This window comes from Lacerta agilis, chromosome 18 (assembly GCF_009819535.1).
Source record: "Lacerta agilis isolate rLacAgi1 chromosome 18, rLacAgi1.pri, whole genome shotgun sequence".
In the NCBI taxonomy this organism is placed as follows: Eukaryota; Metazoa; Chordata; class Lepidosauria; order Squamata; family Lacertidae; genus Lacerta; species Lacerta agilis.
The window spans coordinates 10285842-10309352 of NC_046329.1; the positions used below are offsets into that span (position 1 = coordinate 10285842).

Genomic DNA, 23511 nt, shown 5'->3' on the forward strand with positions numbered 1-23511 from the left:
CTACATCCCCGAAGAGACAAACTGCATCTCCACGTTGGCGCCGGGCCGGACGGCCGCCTCGCAGCTGCCCACCCGGCGTTTGGCGGCGAAGGGGAAGACTTTCCGGAAAGACCTCTGGAAATTGGCGCCCATGAAGGCGTAGACGATGGGGTTGAGGGAGGAGCTGGCGTACGACATGCAGTGAGCCCAGATCTTCAGCTTGTAGGTGTAATAGTTGCGCCGGAAGCCGGAGCCGAAGGCCTGGGCGAGGATCAGCAGCTGCATTGGGCCCCAGCAGACGGCGAAGAGGGCGACGATGGCGGCCACCATCCGCGATATCTTGCCCCGCACGGCTTCCGAGCCCCCGGCCAGCTGGCGGACCTGCAAGGAGTCAAGAAGGGGGGACTTGCAATCATATTGGCTTGACCTCTGCCGTCTCGACTCTGGTGTCCGCGGAGGCGCAGGTCCGTACTGCGTCTGCCAGCTCCATCTGGTACGCAGGATGAGACCCTCCCTGCCCGCAGACTGTCTGGCCAGAGTGGTGCATGCTCTGGTTATCTCCCGCTTGGACTACTGCCATGCGCTCTCCGTGGGGCTCCCTTTGAAGGTGACCCGGAAACTGCAACTAATCCAGAATGCGGCACCCAGACTGGGGACTGGGAGCGGCCGCTGAGACCACATAACACCGGTCCTGAAAAGACCTATATTGGCTCCCAGGATGTTTCCGAGCACAATTCAAAGTGTTGGTGCTGACCTTGAAAGCCCTAAACAGCCCAGTATCCCTGAAGGAGCGTCTCCACCCCCATCGTCCAGCCCGGACACCGCATCTGGCTCCCGGGCCTTAGGTTGCCTCCCACTGGTCAAGACAGAAGGACTGTTTTTGGGGGACAGGGGGCAGGCAGGTCTTGGTCCTGAATGGGGTAACTGTGCCCCCGAAGGACCAGGTGCACAGCCTGGGAGTCATTTTGGACTCACAGCTGTCCATGGAGGAGCAGGTCAGTTCTGTGTCCAGGGCAGCTCCATCTGGGACGCAGGATGAGACCCTCCCTGCCCGCAGACTGTGGCCAGAGTGGTGCATGCTCTGGTTATCTCCCGCTTGGACTACTGCCATGCGCTCTCCGTGGGGCTCCCTTTGGAGGTGACCCGGAAACTACAACTAATCCAGAATGCGGCAGCCAGACTGGGGACTGGGAGCGGCCGCCGAGACCATATCACACCGCAGAGACCCTATAGAGCAGGCATGTCCAATAGGTAGATCATGATCTACCGGTAGATCACTGGACGTCTGTGGTAGATCACTGGTAGATCAGTGGCTCCCCCCAAAGAAGCTAAAAAACTTTGCCCCCCCCCCTTAAAAAAGCTCAACATCTTTGCCCTGCACCCCTAAAATGACCTGAACCACGAAAAATAGGGCTTTCCTCTTCCCTAAAGAAGCTCAACAACTTTTACGTGAACTCCCCAAAACAGGGCTTTCCTTCCTGAAAAAAAAGCTCAACAAAAAGGGGGTAGATCACTGCCAGTTTTTAACTCTGTGAGTAGATCGTGGTCTCTTGGAAGTTGGCCACCCCTGAGCTATAGAGAGACCTGCATTGGCTCCCAGTACATTTCCAAGCACAATTCAAAGTGTTGGTGGTGGCCTTGAAAGCCCTAGTTCAGTGTTTTTCAACCTTTTTTTTGGGCAAGGGCACACTTGTTTTATGAAAAAAATCACGAGGCACACCACCATTAGAAAATGTTAAAAAAAATTAACTCTGTGCCTATATTGACTATATATAAAGTAATTCTCTTGAATAGGAATCAAATAAACACAATTTTCCCCACGGCACACCAGGCAACATCCCGCGGCACGCTAGTGTGCCGCGGAACAGTGGTTGAAAAACACTGGACTAGTTACATGAGAAGAGAAGAATCCCTAGAAAAGACCCTGATGCTGGGAAAGATGGAGGGCACAAGGAGAAGGGGACGACAGAGGACGAGATGGTTGGACAGTGTTCTCAAAGCGACTGGCATCAATTTGGTCAAAGTGCGGGAGGCAGTGAAGGATAGGTGTGCCTGGCGTGCTCTGGTCCATGGGGTCACGAAGAGTCGGACACGACTGAACGACTGAACAACAACAACAAAGTTACAGGTAGGTAGCCGTGTTGGTCTGCCGTAGTCGAAGCGAAATAATAAAAATAAAGAAATCCCTTCCAGTCGCACCTTAGAGACCAACTAAGTCTGTTCTTGGTATGAGCTTTCGTGTGCATGCACACTCCTTCAGATACACCGAAGCGGAAGTCACCAGGCCCTTATACCATGGCGGCAGTTGAAGCGGCGGTTGAAGCAGAACACTGGCGGTCCGGAGGACAAGAGGAGGGCAGGGAAGCCCAGCTCCGCCGCCTCTCCGTCCCCGTAGGAGCCCCAGAAGCTGTGTACCTGCCGCAGTTGGCCTTTCCGGCCGCCATGAGCCCACCCAGGACCCGCCGCCGTCTCCGACACCTGGCGCGGCGCATCGGCCGGACGATCCTCCGACTTTGCCTGTGCGAGGAGAAGGTAGGTGGGAGGGAGGAAGGAAGGGTGGCGGAGTCAGAAGCCGCTTCCCCTTCTCCTCCCCACCCATCTCCCCCACGGCGGAGGGGAGAGTGTCGCATTGGGCAAAAAGGCCCCGCTACAAGAGCACGGTCAGTCTGCGCGCCATAGCTGTCAAGTTTCTGATTTGAAAATGAGGGATGGGCAGTCAACGTGTCGGTGGTGGGCGGAGCCAGAAGCGAAAGTGGGCGGGGCAGCAATGTAAACTCCAAGCGGGCTGGGAGCGGAGTGTAACGGAAATAAATCCCAGGTGTGGGACTGCCCAGCCACCTGGCCCTTAGGGATAAGCCCACTGGTTTCTGCGGAGTTAAATAAAAGAAGTCCAGCCACTGGAGCAAGGACAAGACAGGGTTTATTACTGCGCAATAGGTTACAGTCAAAACTGCACACCCCAGAGCAGTGTTACAAGAACTTTTAAAAACTCCTACCATATCCCAGAATACAGTTTGGAAACATCATTACTGCATCATCACTACATCACGAAAGGGAAGGGTCATACATGATTGACATATAGGAAAAACAGGAAAAACAAGACAAGCATATGGGGGAAACAGAACAATATCAGGGAGATAGCCCTGGGCCAATGTGAATTGGTGTTAAGTACTTTTAATGAGGGTGAAAGAGGAGAGCGCAAAATATGGTCTGAAGCTCAACATCAAAAAAACTAAGATCATGGCCACTGGTCCCATCACCTCCTGGCAAATAGAAGGGGAAGAAATGGAGGCAGGGAGAGATTTCACTTTCTTGGGCTCCATGATCACTGCAGATGGTGACAGCAGTCACGAAATTAGAAGACGCCTGCTTCTTGGGAGAAAAGCAATGACAAACCTAGACAGCATCTTCAAAAGCAAAGACATCACCTTGCCGACAAAGGTCCGTATAGTAAAAGCTATGGTTTTCCCAGTAGTAATGTACGGAAGTGAGAGCTGGACCATAAAGAAGGCTGATCGCCGAAGAATTGATGCTTTTGAATTATGGTGCTGGAGGAGACTCTTGAGAGTCCCACGGACTGCAAGAAGATCAACCTTATCCATCCTTAAAGAAATCAGCCCTGAGTGCTCACTGGAAGGACAGATCCTGAAGTTGAGGCTCCAGTACTTTGGCCACCTCATGAGAAGAGAAGACTCCCTGGAAAAGACCCTGATGTTGGGAAAGATGGAGGGCACAAGGAGAAGGGGACGACAGAGGATGAGATGGTTGGACAGTGTCCTCGAAGCGACTGGCATGAGTTTGGCCAAACTGCGGGAGGCAGTGGAGGATAGGCGTGCCTGGCGTGCTCTGGTCCATGGGGTCACGAAGAGTCGGACATGACTGAACGACTGAACAACAACAACTGGCAAGGATACCTTGAGCACTTATCTGGGAGAGAACAATGGGATTCCAGTTGAGGGATATTAGTCCAGTGGCTTCCTGAAGCACCCAGAGATTACATGCTGAGGCATTTCCCTGTGTACGTGGTCTCTCGCCTACTGGATCATGGCAGAGAGATGGGTCCCCTTAAGGGCATCACTCCATACCCCAAATGAGTTTACTCAGGAGGAGACTTTGCTTAGGTGACCCCCCCCCCAATAATTTCCGTAACAGGAGCAAAGAGGAGGGCAGCCATGTGCTCCGCACGATGGAGCCCCATCGTCTTCTTGTCTGATCCCATCAAAACAGGACAGGAAGCAGCAGCTGCTCAAAGGCAGCCAGGATCCGCCCGCCAGCTAACCCTATTGGCCGGCTGAGGGGCTCGGCGGCAACGGATAGGGGCTGATGCAGGGGGAGGAATACACCCCCCTGTAAGCATGGGAAACGGCTCCCACTTGCTTTGAGGGCTGAGGCTTTTCTCTCCAAGTAGGCGAGGTCTTCCCACCCAGTCCCTGGCCAGCAGGGGAGGAGCTGCTTCCATTAAAAACGGGAAATTTAAGGGAAATAAAAAATAAGGGAGAGCAGCGGGAAACTGCTTGAAATAAGGGAGAATCCCGGGGGAAACGGGATACTTGACAGTACTGCTGCGCGCTGGGCTGCAGGGGTGGGAAGGGGCCGGGGCTGGGAGCTGCTGAGGCGAGTGATCCAGAAGCCGCCCCTCACGGAGCGCCTTCTCAGCACGCCCCCCTTTCCGATACCTGCACGACGTGATCGGGGAGGTCAGCCTGGGCTCTAAAAGGGGGGCACAGAACGGGGGGAGGGGGAGAGGAAGAGACCCGCGGAAGTAACATGAAAAAAAACAAGTGAGTTTTACAAAAAAAAAAAATGACCACATATGTTCTAGCGCCCGTTATTTTAACGGGCTTAAACCACTAGTACCATATATTCTGTTTCGGTGCATCTGAAGGAGTGTGCATGCACACGAAAGCTCATACCAAGAACGAACTTAGTTGGTCTCTAAGGTGCTACTGGATGGGATTTCTTAATTTTATTTTGTTTCGTTTCGACTCGAAAGCCCTAAACGGACTCGGCCCAGTATTTCCGAAGGAGCGTCTCTCCACCCCCCATCGTCCGGCCTGGACACCGAGGTCCAGCTCTGAGGGCCTCCTGGCGGTTCCCTCCCTGCGACAATGGTCTCTGCCGTGTCTCGGTTCCGCAGAGGAACACAGGCCCAGGTGAGAAACCCCTGGCATCTTGCAGAGAGAGGGGGGGGTAGCTTTTTAAACTGCAGTGCCATCGAAATTATTCACAAAAACCCCATTGTTCGGCGTTCTCCTCCCTCCTGCATGTGGGACCCTGTTGAAACAGTTTAATAAGATCAGTTTTATGAGACGCTTCTCAATATTCTCTGGTTGGCCTCTGTTATTTGTTTCCTCCTACTGATAGGGAACCCACTTAAGGACTCTAGACGGGCTTTTGGATACCGCATAAGGGAAAATAAGTGTGGTTTTTTTCTTGTAACGGTTGGGAGGGACCTCCAAAGGTCATCCAGCCCAACCCCCTTCGATGCAGGAACCCCAGCGGAAGAATCCATGATGAATGCGCCATCCAACCTCCGCTTTAAAAAGCTCCAAGGAAGATAGGGAACCCACTTAAGGACTCTAGACGGCCTCTTGGATACCCAATAAGGCATAAGCAAACTCGGCCCTCCAGATGTTTTGAGACTACAATTCCCATCATCTCTGACCTGTTAGCTGGGGATCATGGGAGTTGTAGTCCCAAAACAGCTGGAGGGCCGAATTTGCCTATGCCTGCCATAAGGTTTTTTTCTTATAACAAGAGCATGCAAAGATGTCCTCTGTTTCCTAAATAACGCGTAGGAAAGATCTGCCTGGTCCAGCCTCACGTTTCTCACATTGTCCAACCAGATATTACACCTGGAGGTTGCAGAAACTACAAGTGTTGGAGCCTGAGCTCGCTTGGTTTCCTCTTCCCTCCTCGATGCTCTTTCCTTTTGTGTCGTCTGCTTGGCCTCTGTTATTTCCTCCCACTTAAGGACTCTAGACGGGCTCTTGGGTAACCCATAAGGGAAAAGGAGCGGAGGGGGGGGGGTGTTTCCTTGTAACATTTTGATAATAAGCCTGATTTGCATGGGGGGGGAGAGTTGGTGGAATAACTCCGGCGGCGACCGCCGTGCATCTGGCAACGCGATACCTGGTTGTCAGAGGTCTCCACTGTCGGGCGCCCCATCTGGTACAGCATGGCGGTGTAGCAAAGGAGGATTGTCAGCAAAGGGAGCAGGTAGACGACGAGGAAATTGTACAGGATGAAGGCCGTTTCGTGGGCGGTGGACGGGAAGGTCTCGCTGCAGTAGGTTCGGGGGCCGAACCAGTAGCCTTCGGTCAGCTGGTTGTAGACCAAGACCGGGGTGGAGACGGCGAAAGAACCTGCAAACGGAACGGCCCGAATTCACCCAACGGTTCTGAGGTCTCGTACAGAACCGGCTCGAACCCTAGGTCGAGTGGGGGCAACGTCCTCCGCCAGAGGGTAGTTGTGGGGGCATTCCTCTCGAGTCCCCTGCTGCCGCACCCCTGACGTGGCCCGCGGCCTCCGTTGTGGCAAAGGATGTTCTGCTGGGGTTTGCGGAGAAGCAAAATGGACTTGGGACGCGGGTGGCGCTGGGGTCTAAACCACAGAGCCTAGGGCTCGCCGATCGGAAGGTCGGCGGTTCGAATCCCCGCAATGACGGGGTGAGCTCCCGTCGCTCGGTCCCTGCTCCTGCCCACCTAGCAGTTCGAAAGCACGACAAAGTGCAAGTAGATAAATAGGTACCACTCCAGCGGGAAGGTAAACGCCGTTTCCGTGCGCTGCTCTGGTTCGCCAGAAGCGACTCAGTCATGCTGGCCACATGACCCGGAAGCTGGACGCCGGCTCCCTCGGCCAGTAAAGCGAGATGAGCGCCGCAACCCCAGAGTCGTCCGTGAACTGGACCTAACGGTCAGGGGTCCCTTTACCTTTATATATTAAAACAAATCAATCCGGCAACATTTCACATTTGCACGTTTGCATTGCCTTTAAATGGACTTATTGGTCCGGGAAGGTATAATCTATCTTCCAGATACAGTGGTCCCTCGGTTCTCAAACGCCTTGGTACTCAAACAACTTGGAAGCCAAACACTGCAAACCTGGAAGGAAGTGTTCCGGTTTGCGAACTTTCCCCGGAAGCCAAACATGCTCCGTTTTGAGTGTTACGCCGAGGTCTGTCTGGTTTTGTTGTTCATTTCTTTTTGTGACTGTGTGGAACCAAAGTCCAGCTACTGATGGATTGATTGAGAGTGTGACTGCAGAACAATGTTTATTGCTTTCATTTTTATGGATCAATGGTCTCATTAGATAGCAAAATTCATGTTAAGTTTCCTTTTTTAGGAATAGGAATAGGAATACTTTATTATTGGCCAAGTACATTTTCCAACATACTTGGAATTTGTTTCGGCTACATTGCAATGTAAACATACAGACACTGTTCCTCTCACAATACAAAGAAGTAAAGAAACCCCACCCCTATTTTACCTCCCCTTAAGCTATACAACTACGAATTTAACAATTTAATGGCACAAGGGAAAAAACTATTCTTGTGCCTGGCCGATTTTGTATATGAAGTCCTGTAGCGACGTCCAGATGGAAGTAAATCAAGCAGATGATGACCGGGATGTAAAGGATCTGCTACAATTCCCTCTGCTCTCTTCCTTACTCGGGTAGCATAAATTGTCTCTATTGAAGGCAAGCTAACACCAATTACCCTTTCTGCAATTCTTACAGCTCGTTGGAGCTTTTTCCTGTCTCTCTTGGAGGCTGTACCGTACCAAGCTGTTATAGAATTACAGAGAACAGTTTCAATGATGCCTCTGTAGAATTGAATCAACACTTCCTGGGACAATTTAAATTTCCTTAGTTGACGCAGGAAATACAGCCTCTGGTGGACCTTTTTAATAATACTATTGATGTTGCTTGACCAACTTAAGTTATAAGAGGTCGTTTTTAAAAGTCTGCAGCGGGATTGATCCATTTTGGTCCCTTGGTTCTCAAACTTAATCTGGTCCAGAAATTCCGTTCCAAAACCATAGCATTCCGAAACCGAAGGCGGCAGCGCTTTCCCGTAGAAAGCAATGCAAAACGGATTGATCCGTTCCAGGCCTTTGCCGCCCGGGAGGTGGGTTCGCGAGGGCGCTGGCCGAGGTGAACGGGCAGGGACTCCCCTTGTGTGGAAACCCAGGGTTTGATCCAGGCCATGTCGTCTCCCTCCCCCCACTCACCGACCCATATGCTGACGCTGACAGTGGCCGCCACGAAGGGGGTGCGCTGGCGCAGGGCCCGGAGGGGAAAGACGGTCACGTACCAACGGTCAACACTCATGGCAGTGAGGGTGACGCATGTGGCTTGCACAGAGACCTGCGAAGCCAAAAAAAAGACAGGGTGGGGTGTTTATTACAGTGATACCTTGGTTCCCATTCGGACGCGGGTGGCGCTGTGGTCTAAACCACAGAGCCTAGGGTTTGTCGATCAGAAGGTCGGTGGTTTGAATCCCCGCAATGACGGTGCAGATGGTGACAGCAGTCCTGAAATTAGAAGACGCCTGCTTCTTGGGAGAAAAGCAATGACAAACCTAGGCAGCATCTTAAAATGCAGAGACATCACCTGGCCGACAAAGGTCCGCATAGTTAAAACTCTGGTTTCCCCAGTAGTGATGTATGGAAGTGAGAGCCGAAGAATGGATGCTTTTGAATTATGGTGCTGGAGGAGACTCTTGAGACTCCCATGGAGACTCCCATGGACTGCAAGAAGATCAAACCTCTCCATTCTGAAGGAAATGAGCCCTGAGTGCTCACTGGAAGGACAGATCCTGAAGCTGAGGCTCCAGTACTTTGGCCACCTCATGAGAAGAGAAGATTCACTGGAAAAGACCCTGATGTTGGGAAAGATGGAGGGCGCAAGGAGAAGGGGACGACAGAGGATGAGATGGTGGGACAGTGTTCTCGAAGCGACTGGCATGAGTTTGGCCAAACTGCGGGAGGCAGTGAAGGATAGGCGTGCCTGGCGTGCTCTGGTCCATGGGGTCACCAAGAGGCGGACACGACTAAACGACTGAACAACAACAACAACAAAATGACGGGGTGTGCTCCCGTTGCTCGGTCCCTGCTCCTGCCAACCTAGCAGTTCCAAAGCACGTCAAAAGTGCAAGTAGATAAATAGGTCCCGCTCCAGAGGGAAGGTAAACGGCGTTTCCATGCGCTGCTCTGGTTCGCCAGAAGCGGCTTAGTCCTGCTGGCCACATGACCCGGAAGCTGGACGCCGGCTCCCTCGGCCAGTAAAGCGAGATGAGCGCCACAACCCCAGAGTCGTCCGCGACTGGACCTAACGGTCAGGGGTCCCTTTGCCTTTACTCACCCCATCATTGCGGGGATTCGAACCTCCAACCTTCTGATCGGCAAGCCCTAGGCTTAGTGGTTTAGACCACAGCGCCACCCATGTCCCTAGTTTGCCTACCCATGGTTTGAAGGTGTTTTTTTGGGGGGGTTGCAGATTGGCCCCGCAAACAGTCGCAAACTCACCTGTTGGATGTAATTTACAAATTTGCACATAAACTCCCCAAATATCCAGCCTGGAAGAGGGTAAAGGACAGCCGTGAACGGGACACAGCAGACCAGGAAAATGATATCCGTGACGGCCAGGTTCGCTGTTTGGACAAAGGGCACAATTTTGGGAAGAGTTCACAAGAACTGGAATTATTAGAATACGTGTCAGTAAAGGGAAAATTGAAATGAACCATGGAAGGGAAGTTTATGCTTGATGTATGGTTTGTTTGAAATTGATAAATAATAATTTTATATAAGTTTTTTCTCCCTTCCTAATAACACCAGCGCCCTTTTCTCCCAGTGCCTTTGGGAAACCTGCAAGCAGGATTTGAACCCAGAGCATTCAGAAGCATTACTGCTCCTGGCCGTGGATGCAGAGCAGAGCGGTCCTGGCTAGCAGGAAACAGAACAGGCGCCAGCTAGTAGCCGTAGCAGCTTTGAACCCTCCTTCCCACCCACCCAGTTGCACCCCAAACTCACCAATGTAGAAATTGGTCACCGTCCTCATCTGCTTGTGCTTGGCAATGACGTAGATCACCAGGGTGTTGCCTGCCAGGCCCACCACCATCAGCACGGCGAAGAAGAGGGGCACCAGCCACGCGTCCACCAGGCGCGGGGGGCTCCGGGGCTCCGAGACATTGGCGCACCACAGCCCTGCGGTGCAGGCTGAGCTGTTCAGGAACAGGGAGGAATCGTTGAGGTCGGAGGCCAAGGAGCCCGCTAGCATGGCTCCGCTTTGCATCGAGAGCAGCCTCAGCCGGCCAGGAGCACCGAATTGGGGCTTGGGACGTCCGGTGGCAAGAGTTTTCAGCACCTCGGACAGCTCACCAAGCGGGAGAGATGTTGCGCCGCTCTTCAAATGGGAATCGAGGAAACTCTGGCGGGCTGAGGGGCACGTTGGGGATCTCGTCCTGGCTTAGGTTCATCTTAAGAGTGAATCCCGCGACAGTTATGACTCACTCCTCCCCTTACGTCTCAGAAGGAGACCTGCATCTCTCCTCCTCCAGAATCCTTCTTGCACACCTTTGCAGCATTCTCCGCTTCTCAAGCTCCTTGCGGAATGAAGGATGCTCTCCTGAACCTCAGTGAGGACCGGCAACACACCAGGGACCAGTTCTCGGGCACGAAGGTGGCACCCTTCAGCAACGCATGCCGTCCAACGGGCACGCTCCTCTCGGAGTAGACGGCTCTCATTCAGACCCAGTGAAAATATTGGGGAGCAGGAATGGTGCCCTCGCTCCCATCTGAATGGTGTCTGAATGGGTTGCCGGCCCAGCCATCCAGCCACCTGGGACCACCGCCCAGCTCCGAAAGGACCCAGGCGTCCTGCGAGTTGGAGAAAGCCGGGCGGAGGTAAGGGTTGGTGGGTTTTAAGTGGCTGAGCGATTGCTGCCCTCCTGCTCTTTGCAAGAGGAGGGTTTCTCCTCTCGGGTCTCCAAGCAGCCGATTGGCTGATTGTTCTGTGTTTTTTCCCCCCCCCCCCTCTCTCTCTCCACCTGGGGATGGGGAGATCTTGCTACCAAGCAACCCCCTGGTGGGCTAAATCAGTAGGCATGGAAGGCATGAAATTATTGTGCCATGTGCAGAAAGAGAGAGAGAGAGAGACAGACAGACAGACAGACAGACGGACGGCGTGAAACAGTTCATTTTGCTCCTCATTCCAGCTTGCAGATAAAGCGCGCCACATTCAGGAAATTCCATGCGCCGATTAATGACTTTCTGCCCAAGTTCGAAGGCAAGGAGGTTCGATTCGGCTCGCGAAAATGAAGCCCCGCACATCCTGTTTCCGGCATAAATCCCTTTTTGGCGTTTAGATTCTTTTTTTTTCATATTCTTTTTATTCAGTTTCACAAATATACAATATATTTACAGTTCATTACATATTAATCATTCAGTATTTTGGCCTCTCCAGGCCAATCCTTCCGTCTGGTTTCAACAATACAAATTCCTTTGTTTTTATATTTATTCCATAAATTATTGCTTTAATCTTCATGTCTAAGATAATTAATGTTTATTTCATCATACAATAATATTTATTTTTTACTACAAAGCTTCCTGTAGTCCTACTAACGTATTCAATTGTGTATATTTCTTTAAATGATTTGCAAATTTTTCCCAATCCTCGATAAATTTTTGGTCTCGCTGTTCTCTGACTCTCCCTGTCATTTTATCTAGCTCCGCATAATTCATCATTTTCAAAATCCATTCCTCTTTCGTCGGCAGTGTTTCCTGCTTCCAATTTTGGGCCATTAGGATTCTGGCTGCTGTTACTATGTATTGGAATAACTTTGTGTCATCCTTTTTGATTCCTATGCCTGTAATGCCCAATAATAGAGACTCTGGTTTTTAAACAAAATTGTATCCTAATATCATTTTCATCTCATTATAAATTTCATTCCAATAATTTTAAAGCCAGCTGGGGAAAGCTCTATTTGTGACCGCCACGTTTCATCCAAGTTCACTGCCGTAGAAGCAGGAGGCACATTTGCCAAAAACGCAGACAAACCCAGAGGCCTCGAGCAGAAAAAGATTTAAACCATTTGTTCAGTTTCAAGCAGCTCTTAATATGTAGCATGGGTGTGATTCCGAAAGGCCTTCCTCGTTAGGTGCAGCTGAATGCAAAAGGAAGCTGACAAATAACCTCATCTGCACAATGCGTTTAAAACAAGAGTTATGCCCAAGGCCTTTTTCAAGCCCAGGGCTTGCCGATCAGAAGGTCAGCGGTTCGAATCCCCATGATGGAGTGAGCTCCCGTCGCTCGGTCCCTGCTCCTGCCCACCTAGCAGTTCGAAAGCACGTCAAAAGTGCAAGTAGATAAATAGGGACCGCTCTGGCGGGAAGGTAAACATCATTTTCGTGCACTGCTCTGGTTCACCAGAAGCGGCTTAGTCCTGCTGGCCACATGACCTGGAAGCTGGACGCCGGCTCCCTCGGCCAGTAAAGCGAGATGAGCGCCGCAACCCCAGAGTCGTCCGCGACTGGACCTAACGGTCGGGGGTCCCTTTACCTTTAAGCTCCTGAAGATAATGGGGCCCTTTCTACGTCCAGCTGTCCTTTGTCCATGACAAATTGCCGCTGGTTTTTTGTTGTTGTTGTTGAATATATGCTATATGGTCATTTATGGACCTAATAGGTATCTCAAGCCATTATGGATCATTTGCCAATATTCTTTTATCCCTTTCAGTCTCATCTCTTGGCCTTGTCTGTGTTTACAGCGGGAAACATTCACGAAATATTATTTCCACAAGGGGCAACATGGATGCCGAAATCCAGCATGGCCTGAGCTCTGCAAGTGCGGCTTTCTCCCGATTGAAGTGCAGAATGTTTGAGGACCGGGACATTCGCAGGGAAACCAAAATGCTTGTTTACAAAGCTATTGTACTGCCAACCTTACTGTATGCTTGTGAAACATGGACCACTTATCAACGCCATCTCCAACTCCTCAAAAGATTCCATCAACGGTGTCTCTGAAAAAATTGTACACATTACAATTAATGCCAGTGTACCTTTTTTACACATTATTTGGGAAGACAGGCGAAATAATATCAGTGTACTGGATGAAGCAAAGATCACCAGTGTTGAAGCAATGATTTTTCAACATCAACTTCGTTGGACTGGTCATGTTGTGCGGATGCCTGATAATCGTCTTCCAAATCAACTACTCTATTCCGAACTTAAGAATGGAAAGCGTAATGCTGGTGGTCAACAAAAGAGGTTCAAAGACTCTCTCAAGGCAAATCTTAAAAAATGTAGTATACAGGTGAAACCTTTTGTGGAAAGGTTCCTTTCTTTCAGTAATTCAACCTGAAAGGTGAAACTAATATATGAGATAAACTCGTGACATGCAAAGCGAGATGTGTGTCAAGCCTTTGTTTGTTATAATTGTGATGATTATGGCATCTGGCTGATGAGAACCCCAAATTCACAATCTCAACTTTGGGGTTTTCATCAGATGTGCGCCATAATCATCACAATTATAACAAGCAAAGTCTTGACGTATCTCGCTTTGCATGTCATGAGTCCATCTCATATATTAAACTCCAGTAGCTAATGAAAACATTTGCTTACATAAATGGACTTTCCCACGATATTCTAATTTTTTGAGCACCTTAGAGACCAACGAAGTTTGTTCTTGGTATGAGCTTTCGTGTGCATGCACACTTCTTCAGATACACTGAAACGGAAGTCACCAGATCCTTAAATGAAGAAGTGTGCATGCACACGAAAGCTCATACCAAGAACAAACTTAGTTGGTCTCTAAGGTGCTACTGGAAAGAATTTTTTATTTTGTTTTGACTGTGGCAGACCAACACGGCTCCCCACCTGTAACTAATTCTTTGAGGTTCACCTGTAAACACCGACAATTGGGAAACACTGGTCCTGCGAGGGCTCCAGTTGGAGAACAGACTTTAGCAAAGGTGTCATGGGCTTTGGAGACACTTGAACTCAGGACGCGAGGGAGAAACGCGCAAAGAGGAAGGCGCGCTTGGCAAACCCTCACCGGGATCAACTATGTCCCCACTGTGGAAGGACGTGCGGATCCAGAATTGGCCTCCGCAGCCGCTTACGGACTCATTGTTAAAACCGTGTTCATGGAAGACAATCTCACTCTGCTACGAGGGATCGCCAAAGAAGCTTCACGAAGCACTCAGCCAACTTCATTCTCAGCCAACGCAGCTTTCTGCCTAAACACCGTGAAGGAAGAGGCGTTTTTTGCTGCTTCCAGGTCCTTGAAAAAACGCTTCACCTTTTGTCTCGGGTGCACAGTGACCCCGAATGGAAGAGAGGGCATGCGAGAGCAGCAGTTACGCACAGCGCTAAGTGGCAAAAACGCAGCCAGAAACGACTCTCTCCCCCGCTCCCAAAGTGGTTGGAAATTTGTTTCCGAGAAAACAAAAACACCCAATAATTTATTTCGCCGCTGCAAAGGAAAGATGCTTAGAGTCTGTGCTCCAAAGGTGCCAATTTCAGTTCGCATCTCTGTTTTCCATCCCAACCGCCCACCCCACCCCGACCTTTCAATCTCCACGTTTGCACAAAGAACACATCCTCGTGGAAACTTGGGAACGTTTGGGCTGCGGGCCTTTCCTTCCTTTTAAAGCAGAGGTTGGACGGGGTGCTTTAACCGAGATTCCCGCATTACGAGACAATCTGCACTCTCAAATTTCTGTTGCGGATTGCCTTTTTGCAGTGATTTTTTGGGTGGTCTTTGGCTAAGGGCCTGGGCAATTTCTAAAGCATGGGTAGGCAAACTAAGGCCCTGGGGGCTGGATCCGGCCCAAACGCCTTCTCAATCCGGCCCGCGGACAGTCCGGGAATCAGCGTGTTTTTACATGCGAAGAATGTGTCCTTTTATTTGAAATGCATCTCTGGGTAATTTGTGGGGCATAGGAATTCAATCTATCAATCGCAAACCCCGGATTGCCAGAGTGGTGCATGCTCTGGTTATCTATCAATCATCTGTCTGTCAGTCTACCTATCATATCTATATCTATCTATCTATCTATCTATCTATCTATCTATCTATCTATCTATCTATCTATCTATCTATCTATCCATCCATCTATCTATCATCAGTCTTAGTAATGTACGGAAGTGAGAGCTGGACCATCAAGAAGGCTGATCGCCGAAGAATTGATGCTTTTGAATTATGGTGCTGGAGGAGACTCTTGAGAGTCCCATGGACTGCAAGAAGATCAAACCTATCCATTCTCAAAGAAATCAGCCCTGAGTGCTCACTAGAAGGACAGATCCTGAAGCTGGGGCTCCAGTACTTTGGCCACCTCATGAGAAGGGAAGACTCCCTGGAAAAGACCCTGATGTTGGGAAAGATGGAAGGTGCAAGGAGAAGGGGACGACGGAGGACGAGATGGTTGGACAGTGTTCTCGAAGCGACTGGCATGAGTCTGACCAAACTGTGGGAGGCAGTGGAGGATAGGGGTGCCTGGCGTGCTCTGGTCCATGGGGTCACGAAGAGTCGGACACGACTGAACGACTGAACAACAACAAAAATCATCTACCTATCATCTCTATCCTATCTATCTATCTGAAGAAGTGTGCATGCACACGAAAGCTCATACCAAGAACAAACTTAGTTGGTCTCTAAGGTGCTACTGGAAGGAATTTATTTTATTCACATTGTCCCAGATGTGGTCTGACCAAGACAGAATAGAGAGGGACTATGGCTTCCCTTGATCTGGACACTAAACTTCTGTGGATGCAGCCCAGAATAGCATTGGCTTTTTTTGCTGCTGCATCGCACGGTGGGCTCACCCCAGATCCCTTTCGCATGTCCTGCTAGTTAGCCAGTCCCCCCTCCCATCCTATATTTGTGCATCTGCCTCTTCCTGCCTAAGGTCAGAACCTGGCCTTTGTCCCTATGGAAATTTCTATTTTTAGCTTGGGGCCCGGTTCTGCAATCTGTTAAAGGGACCCCTGACCGTTAGGTCCAGTGGCAGACAACTCTGGGGTTGCGGCGCTCATCTCACTTTACTGGCCGAGGGAGCTGGCGTCCAGCTTCCGGGTCATGTGGCCAGCATGACTAAGCCGCTTCTGGTGAACCAGAGCAGCGCACGGAAACGCCGTTTACCTTCCCGCCGGAGCGGTACCTATTTATCTCCTTGCACTTTTGACGTGCTTTGGAACTGCTAGGTGGGCAGGAGCAGGGACCGAGCAACAGGAGCTCACCCCGTCATTGCGGGGATTCGAACCGCCGACCTTCCAATCGGCAAGCCCCGGGCTCAGTGGTTTAACCCACAGCGCCACCCGCGTTCGATCTGTTAAGGTCATCTTAAATCCCATTCCTGCCCCAGTTTGGTGTCACCTTCAAACTGGGAGGCATCGCCAAGTGGGGTCGGGGGTCCTTCGCAGCCCAAGGGCCGCATGCCTTTGTTTTCAACTTCCGGAGGGCCGATAAACAAAGTTTGATTTCTCCTCCTCCTCCTCCTCCTCCCCCCGAGACAGCTACACCCACCCTTTCTGGCTGCCTGCCCCCCCCAAACTCTCATCATTCGCGCAAATCAGAAAAATGCAGAAATCCACTACTGCCCCTTATTACAGGAGGGTTGCTTCACCTGTGGGATTTCTGTCTGCGGCTTGGAAATGCAAGCAAGCCCCCCCCCCCAAAATGAGTCCCCTTTCTGCATTTAAGAAAAGCAATACTGTTAACGCCGCTCTTAAAAGCATCAATTTTTTATTATTATTTACACGAAAAACATCTTAAACGGAGCAACTTTTTGCTGTTCTGGAAAATACAAAGTCGGTGTCGGTTTGTACATTCGGCAGAAGGAAGGTCTCTGAGCCGTTGTGGTGCAAGGAAAGTGTGCATGGGGGGGGGGTGTTTCATGTTCAAATGCCCCCCCTCCAATACTTCTTGCACATGGGAAATTAGAAAGGTTGGGCCTAAGTTTCCTTGGGGGATTAGATTTCTGCAGGCAGGGAGTTCCGCCCGATAGGGGGATCTTGATAACATGCAACCCCCCCCCCAACCTAAGTATATTTCAGGGGAAAATGTGTTTCCTCTGACTTAGGGCCAAGTTAACCCCCAGGAATTTGGCTGCCCCCCCCACGAAACCCCACTGTTTTGACACAATACAAGAGGAAGAATAGATCCTTTCCAAAACCAGAAATTCGGCACCTTCTCGAAAAAGTCTGAAAATCACAATAAATGCAACAACTCTCAGTAAGAAGAACATTTGCAAAGGGACACCCAGATAATCATAAAACCACACACACACACACACACACACAAATTCAACTTTGGTGTAGTTCTCTGAGCATGCAACAATCAAAAAAAAAAATCCACATGTGAACAGTAGCTGGGAAAAAAGGACAATAATTTATTGATTTATAAGACCCTCTATTTCCCGATGATATTCCTTCGGCAGATGATTCCTAGAGTTGCAAGGGTCCCTCAAAGGTCATCTAGGCCAGCCCCGTGCAATGCAGGGAATCTCGGCTCGTATCTTTATGGATCACCAGTGGTTGAAACCCAGGCTCCCGTGGTCAGAGATCCACCCCCTGTACAGATAGGAATTCAAACTAGCATGTGAAGGGCAGGCCAGTATATCAGACAGAGGTACAGCGGGAAGCCTCCTCCAGGTTCACCCTTTTTAAAGGATCCAATCGCATCCGATGCAAAGAGCCTTTAACAAAGATTCCTCAGGGCTGATAGCCTGGAAGGAGGTTCCCTGTCGCACCCCTGCCTGAATTATTTTTTAATTTATTCAATTAATGGTGACCCTCGGGGCTGATATCCTGGGAGGAGGTTCCCTGTTGCCCCCCTGCCTGAATTATTTTTTTATTTTATTAATTTATTCAATTAATGGTGACCCTTGGGGCTGATATCCTGGGAGGAGGTTCCCTGTCACCCCCCTGCCTGAACTAATTTATTTTATTAATTTACTCAATTAATGATGACCCTCAGGGCCGATATCCTGGGAGGAGGTTCCCTGTCGCCCCCCTGCCTGAACTAATTTATTTTATTAATTTATTCAATTAATGGTGACCCTCGGGGTCCCTTCCAGCTCTACAATTCTACAATTGTATCAAATGAAAAGACCACAGGTCTCCCCTCCGTCCCCTACTGAGGGAAAGGAATCGTTCCCGAGGAGCGGGATCAGCTAAATTCCTTTTTGAGGTTTAGTAACTCAGTGTTTTTCAACCACTGTTCCGTGGCACACTAGTGTGCCGCGAGATGTTGCCTGGTGTGCCGTGGGAAAAATTGAAAAATTCAAGAGAATTACTTTTATATATAGTCAATATAGGCACAGAGTTAATTTTTTTAACATTTTCTAATGGTGGTGTGCCTCGTGAATTTTTTCATGAAACAAGTGTGCCTTTGCCCAAAAAAGGTTGAAAAACACTGTAGTAACTTGCGTAGACTTCTTTGGAACAGATGGCGATGCATGTTTTAATTTAATTTTTTTTAAAAAAAACCTCACTTTGCATTGCACTTTATGGCACGACGGAGCAAATTGGGAAAACCAAACAGACGAATGAACCAGCGGCACAGAAGATGCAGTAATAATAATAATTTTTTTGGCCAGGGTCATTTCATCAGTACATAGCAATTGGGGGGGGGGGGAGACTGAAAATAACAACCCTAATCAATTGGCCATAAAACGTACGGATAACACACCTATTATCTTTAAAAATACACTATATTACATTTTACAAAACACGGGCTGGCTTCTGACAACTTGCGGGGGGGCGGGCAAAAAAAGGGGGAAATCTGCAATTGTCATTCATACATTTAGAAAATGAGGCAGTTTGGCTGAGAATGGATGGCTGCTGTGTTTTTTTTTGGGGGGGGGTCGCTACACACAAAATGCGACCTGGCCCCCCCCCCAAAAAAAATTCAGATTACAAACCAAAGCACCATAAGGCCAGTTAGGACAGTTTTCGAATCAAGTGCCAAATCCCAGTTTTCATTTCCAAAAAAAAAAAGAGGTACCTATTAAAAATATACATATATTTATAATTGCTTGCAGACTAAATTACGGGCTGCGTTTAAAAATCAAAGGGTTGTTTTAAAAATCAAGTGGCAACCATATTTTTGGGGTGCGCAGCCTTAAAAAAGGGACGTGTTTTCACCCATGCCCCCCCCAACTTTGCAGTCTCCCTCTCCCATCCGCCCCAAGCAGCTTCGTTAACTACGAACCCCAAAAACCCGGGGCGCCCCTTGAAACCGGTGCCAAAGTTTTGCAGTCTTTTTCTTTGGCGGCGAAGAAACGTCCCACGCCTTTTGCGGCGCCCCACAAACAGAGCAATAAATGGACCCACAAAAAACTTTTGAGGGTTTATTCCTTCGTTTCCGGGGCGCTGCAAATCGCGGGGGGGTTTTCCGCTGCAAAACGTTTGCCAAACCCCACCTCCGGTTTGGAGCAGACGACGCTAAGTTTTGGGGTGCCCCTGCCAGGTTCGAGGGTCTACAGCTCTGTTTGTGGGGTGCGGCGAAATGCGAGGAGGGGGGGGTTTTCCCCTGCAAAAAACAACAACCGCAAAACCTTTGCACCGGTTTCGAGGGGGTCCCCGTTTTGGGGGTTCGCCGTTAACGAAGCTCAGCATGCTCGGGGGTGATGGGGGGGACTCCCCAGGCCATAGCTGTCAACTTTTCCCTTTTTTAAAGGGAAATTCCCTTATTCTGAATAGGATTCCTCACAAGAAAAGGGGAAAAGTTGACAGCTATGCCCCAGGCTAAATCGGGGCCTCCAAAATGGGCCAGGGGGGCTATTACTCTGAGGGAGAGGCTGGAAACAGAAGCATCGGCTGGCCTGTATCTTTTGGTACCCGGAGATGGGAGGCGGTTGCTAGGCAACCACAGACAACACCCCTAACAGCATCTCTGGTGAGAGATTCCCTCCCCGCCACATCTCATTTGCCTTTAAATACATTTTTTTCTTTTTTTAAAGCCAACAGAAGCAGAAATTTCGAGGGGGGGGGAACGGGACGGACGACCCCCCGAAGACGACCCGGAACCGCCATCAGCTCATTTGCTCCAGGTAAGTCGAGAGAAGTGGGTCCGGAGGCAGGAAGATGGTGTGCTTGTTGCTAACTTTCATCTGGCGTTTTCCTTCGTAGTCAGAACCTAAGGCGGAAATTAATAATAATAATAATAATAATAATAATAATAATAATAATAATAATAATAATAATAATAATAATATGGTAGCAATAATTAAACTCTATGCTCCATCTTTATCTTTAAGGCCATGATACGGTAATCTAGAGATTGTAAGTAATGCGAAGGAGATTATGCGTTGAAATATTTTACTTGATATTTTAGAATGTAAAATGCTGTTTTTATTTATTGATTTGTTTTTCCTTGTGGGCATATAGCCGAATAAAGTATTATCTATCTGGTAGCAATAATGATGAGGATGATGGTAATTTTGGTTTATTTAAACACCTTGAAAAACAGAAGGATGGGGTTGTTATTTTTCAAATACAGTGGTATCTTGGTTCCCAAACGCCAAAAACCCGGAAGTGTGTGTTCCGGTTTTCGAACCTTTTTCGGAAGCCGAACGTCCGACGCGGCTGTCGGCTATTATTTCTGGGGTGCCTGCGCCAACCAGAAGCCGCACCTCGGTTTCCGAATATTTCGGAAGCCCAACGGACTTCCGGAACGGGTTAAGTTTGGCGCTTTTCGCTTTTTATTTTGAATTTTGAGGATTTCCGGGTTCATTTGCATTTGTGCCTTGTGTGGAACCCAGTCCACCTCCTGATGGAAATCGGAGGTCAATTTATGGAACAATCTGTGAGGTTTATATTGTGTGTGTGTGTGTGTGTGTGTGTGTATATGCATATGATTAAAAACTTAATAAAAAGTACTTGGGGGGAAATAAATAAAAGACTGGAACGGATTAATCCCTTTTGCATGACTTTCTACGGCAAAGCACTGCCTCGGTTTTGGAACGCTTTGGTTTTGGAATGGATTCAGTTTGAGAACCAAGGTGCCACTGTAGAATGAAAACCGTGGGAGATATTTTTTGGGGGGGGGACGGACAGGGGAAGGAAGGCTTTGCAATTGCCATTTAAGGAAGGAAGGAAGGAAGGAAGGAAGGAAGGAAGGAAGGAAAGAAAGAAAGAAAGAAAGAAAGAAGGGGAAGGAAGGAAGGAAGGAAGGAAGGAAGGAAGGAAGGAAAGAAAGAAGGGAAGGGAAGGGAAGGGAAGGGAAGGGAGGAAAGAAAGAAAGAAAGAAAGAAAGAAAGAAAGAAAGAAAGAAAGAAAGAAAGAAAGAAAGGAAGTTATTTAATTTTTTAAAATAAATAAATAGAGTTATTTTCTGCTTATCACCCAGCCACGGAGGCCGGAACGAAAGGCAGAGGCGGCTCAGAAAAGCCTCGCCCTCCCTGCAAGGGAGAGATAGCCCCGTTTGACGCAGGCGAGCAAAATTTCCTTCCAAAAAATAAATAATAAAAAATACGGAATGATATCGGAAAGGAGCCCTTACTGGCAGAAGCGAGGTCCATGTACTGGCAGACGGCGTGAAGGAGCAGCCTTTCGAAGCTGCAAGGAAAACACACATTTTTTTATCCGTTCCTGCAAGATTGTTAATTTGGGGTTCTCATCAGCTGTACGCCATAATCATCACAATTATAACAAACAAAGCCTTGACACATCTCTCGCTTTGCATGTCGTGAGTCTATCTCATATATTAGTTTCACCTTTTAAGCTGAATTACGGAAAGAAATGAACCTTTCCCCGATATTCTAATTTTTCGAGTTTCACCTGTGTTAAGCAGTGGAAATACGGAAACTGGGAATGAAAAGTTACAAAACCGTAAGGAAGGTTTGGAGGAAGTCACGAACTTGAAAAGCCAAGACGCGAAAGATAAGAGGAGAAAACGTGATGGAAATTAAGTGTTGTGTTATTGCAAAAAATAAATTAAAATGATTTGGCAAAAAAAATAATAATAAAAAATAACCACAATTCCCACCAGGCAGCGGACCCCTTGTTGCGAGAACCGGTTTGTCACCTGTTGTCCATCATCGCCGTGTAGACGGATCGAGGGCTGTTGGAGAAAAAGGCCAGGAGCTCATCCTCGAGGCACTCCAGGGTCCCCTGGGGGGGGGCGGAATAAACACACCGGAAAATAACAACAAAGCCATTTTATTTTATTATTTATACCCCACACCCAGGCCCTCGTTTTTTCTTCGGCCCCGCGTTCGAAACGTACCATCGGGATACGGCTCCGCTTGAGCGTCGTCCTCAAGCGCCGGCTGATGCGCTGGAAACACTCCTGCGGGGTGTAACCGGAATGTTCTGCAACGGAAAGAGGAGGAGAACAGGTCGTGCGGTCCCTGCACTGCAGGGGGGGTGAGCTGGATGACCCCGGGGTGTCCCTTCCGACTCTGCACTAAAGGGAAGAACAGGGGCTAGGAGATTCTAGCTTGTTTAGCTTATATGTAAATCCGGCACTGCCAGGAAGGGTAGGAAGCCTATCCCACCTACCCCCCCGGCTGTTGGTCCTGAACAAGGAACATTCAGGGTTAGACTGCTCCTGCATATGGAGGTTCGGCAGAAAGTAGATATCTCTTTCTCTCTCTACCTCCCTCCAAGAGCAAAGCTGCTCTGGAAACTGAGTTGGGAACACAGGTCCTCACTTGACTGTAAGGAAGGAAGGAGGGAGGGAGGGAGAGAGAAGGAAGGAAGGAAGGAAAAAGGAAAAAGAAACTGAGAGAGAAGGGAGGGAGGGAGGAAAAAGAAGGGAGGGAGGGAGGAAGAAGAAGAAACTGGTAGAGAAGGAAGGAAGGCAAAAAAAAACTGGGAGAGAAGGAAGGAAGGAAGGAAGGAAGGAAGGAAGGAAGGAAGGAAGGAAGGAAGGAAGGAGAAACTGGTAGAGAAGGAAGGAAGGAAGGGGAAAAAACTGGGAGGGAGGGAAGGAAGGAAGGAAGGAAGGAAGGAAGGAAGGAAGGAAGGAGAAACTGGTAGAGAAGGAAGGAAGGAAGGAAGGAAGGAAGGGAGAGAGAGAGAAGGAAGGGTTTTTTGGCACCAGAAATGCAAAACAGCCCTGCAAGGTAGGCCAGGCCAAACCGCCCCCCCCCTTCATACCTTTCCACTTGCCATCCAGTTTTTCTGCCAGCTTGTTCTTCTGTTTCCTCGCCGCCTCCTCTTCCAGGTACAAGAGGACCCTCTCTTGTTCCTCGCCGGAGCGGTTCATGAAGTCGTTCCAAATCTTAGCCGAGAGACACACAGAGACACAAAAAACGAGAGGATCCCATTAACGCACAAGCCTCTCTGCCCACCCTGAGTCAAAAACTGGAGCGGTGGAGAAACCTGCCGTTACTTTCATTTTATTTTCCCATCGGGCGATCAATCCACTTTCGAGTTGATTAAGTGGGCGGAAGGCCGGAGAACCCAAGTGTGGTTTCGTGCGGGTTCCGAGCGGAACTTGAGACTCTGAATATCAGGCTTGTGGGTTCTAGCCAGGGTGTGGATAAAAACCAATCATTTTTTTTAACAAAATTATTATTTAAAT

General features: G+C 49.2%; 2 protein-coding genes across 3 annotated transcripts in view; both read right to left on the reverse strand.

Moving 5' to 3' along the window:
- Positions 1-10456, reverse strand: KISS1R (KISS1 receptor). The gene is made up of 7 exons (XM_033136925.1): positions 10359-10456; positions 10011-10201; positions 9507-9631; positions 8211-8346; positions 6112-6344; positions 4530-4538; positions 1-360 (listed from the first exon to the last, which is right to left on the reverse strand). Exons 1-7 carry the CDS (start codon positions 10454-10456, stop codon positions 1-3), a joined length of 1152 nt encoding a protein of 383 aa, XP_032992816.1.
- Positions 807-23511, reverse strand: part of R3HDM4 (R3H domain containing 4) — a 27859-nt gene continuing 5154 nt past the window's right edge. Inside the window, exons 4-9 of one of the 2 annotated variants that reach the window (XM_033136795.1) lie at positions 23085-23208; positions 22210-22295; positions 22009-22094; positions 21484-21539; positions 20010-20118; positions 807-819 (exon numbers count right to left, since the gene is read on the reverse strand). In XM_033136795.1, the coding sequence (XP_032992686.1) occupies positions 20015-20118; positions 21484-21539; positions 22009-22094; positions 22210-22295; positions 23085-23208 (456 nt within the window). In that variant the 3' untranslated portion in view covers positions 807-819; positions 20010-20014. Of the gene's footprint in view, positions 820-19954; positions 20119-21483; positions 21540-22008; positions 22095-22209; positions 22296-23084; positions 23209-23511 lie in introns of those variants that run through there. The other variant, XM_033136794.1, reaches the window with a different exon arrangement.

What these genes read in the sequence shown, in the direction of transcription:
- KISS1R (XM_033136925.1), bottom strand. Translation starts at nt 10,456, where the DNA reads ATGAACCTAAGCCAGGACGAGATCCCCAACGTGCCCCTCAGCCCGCCA. An exon ending in GGTGACCAATTTCTACATTG is followed by an intron (nt 9,632 to 10,010) that starts GTGAGTTTGGGG and finishes TTGTCCAAACAG; the next exon opens with CGAACCTGGCCGTCACGGAT. An exon ending in CAGCGTCAGCATATGGGTCG is followed by an intron (nt 6,345 to 8,210) that starts GTGAGTGGGGGG and finishes TTCCGTTTGCAG; the next exon opens with GTTCTTTCGCCGTCTCCACC.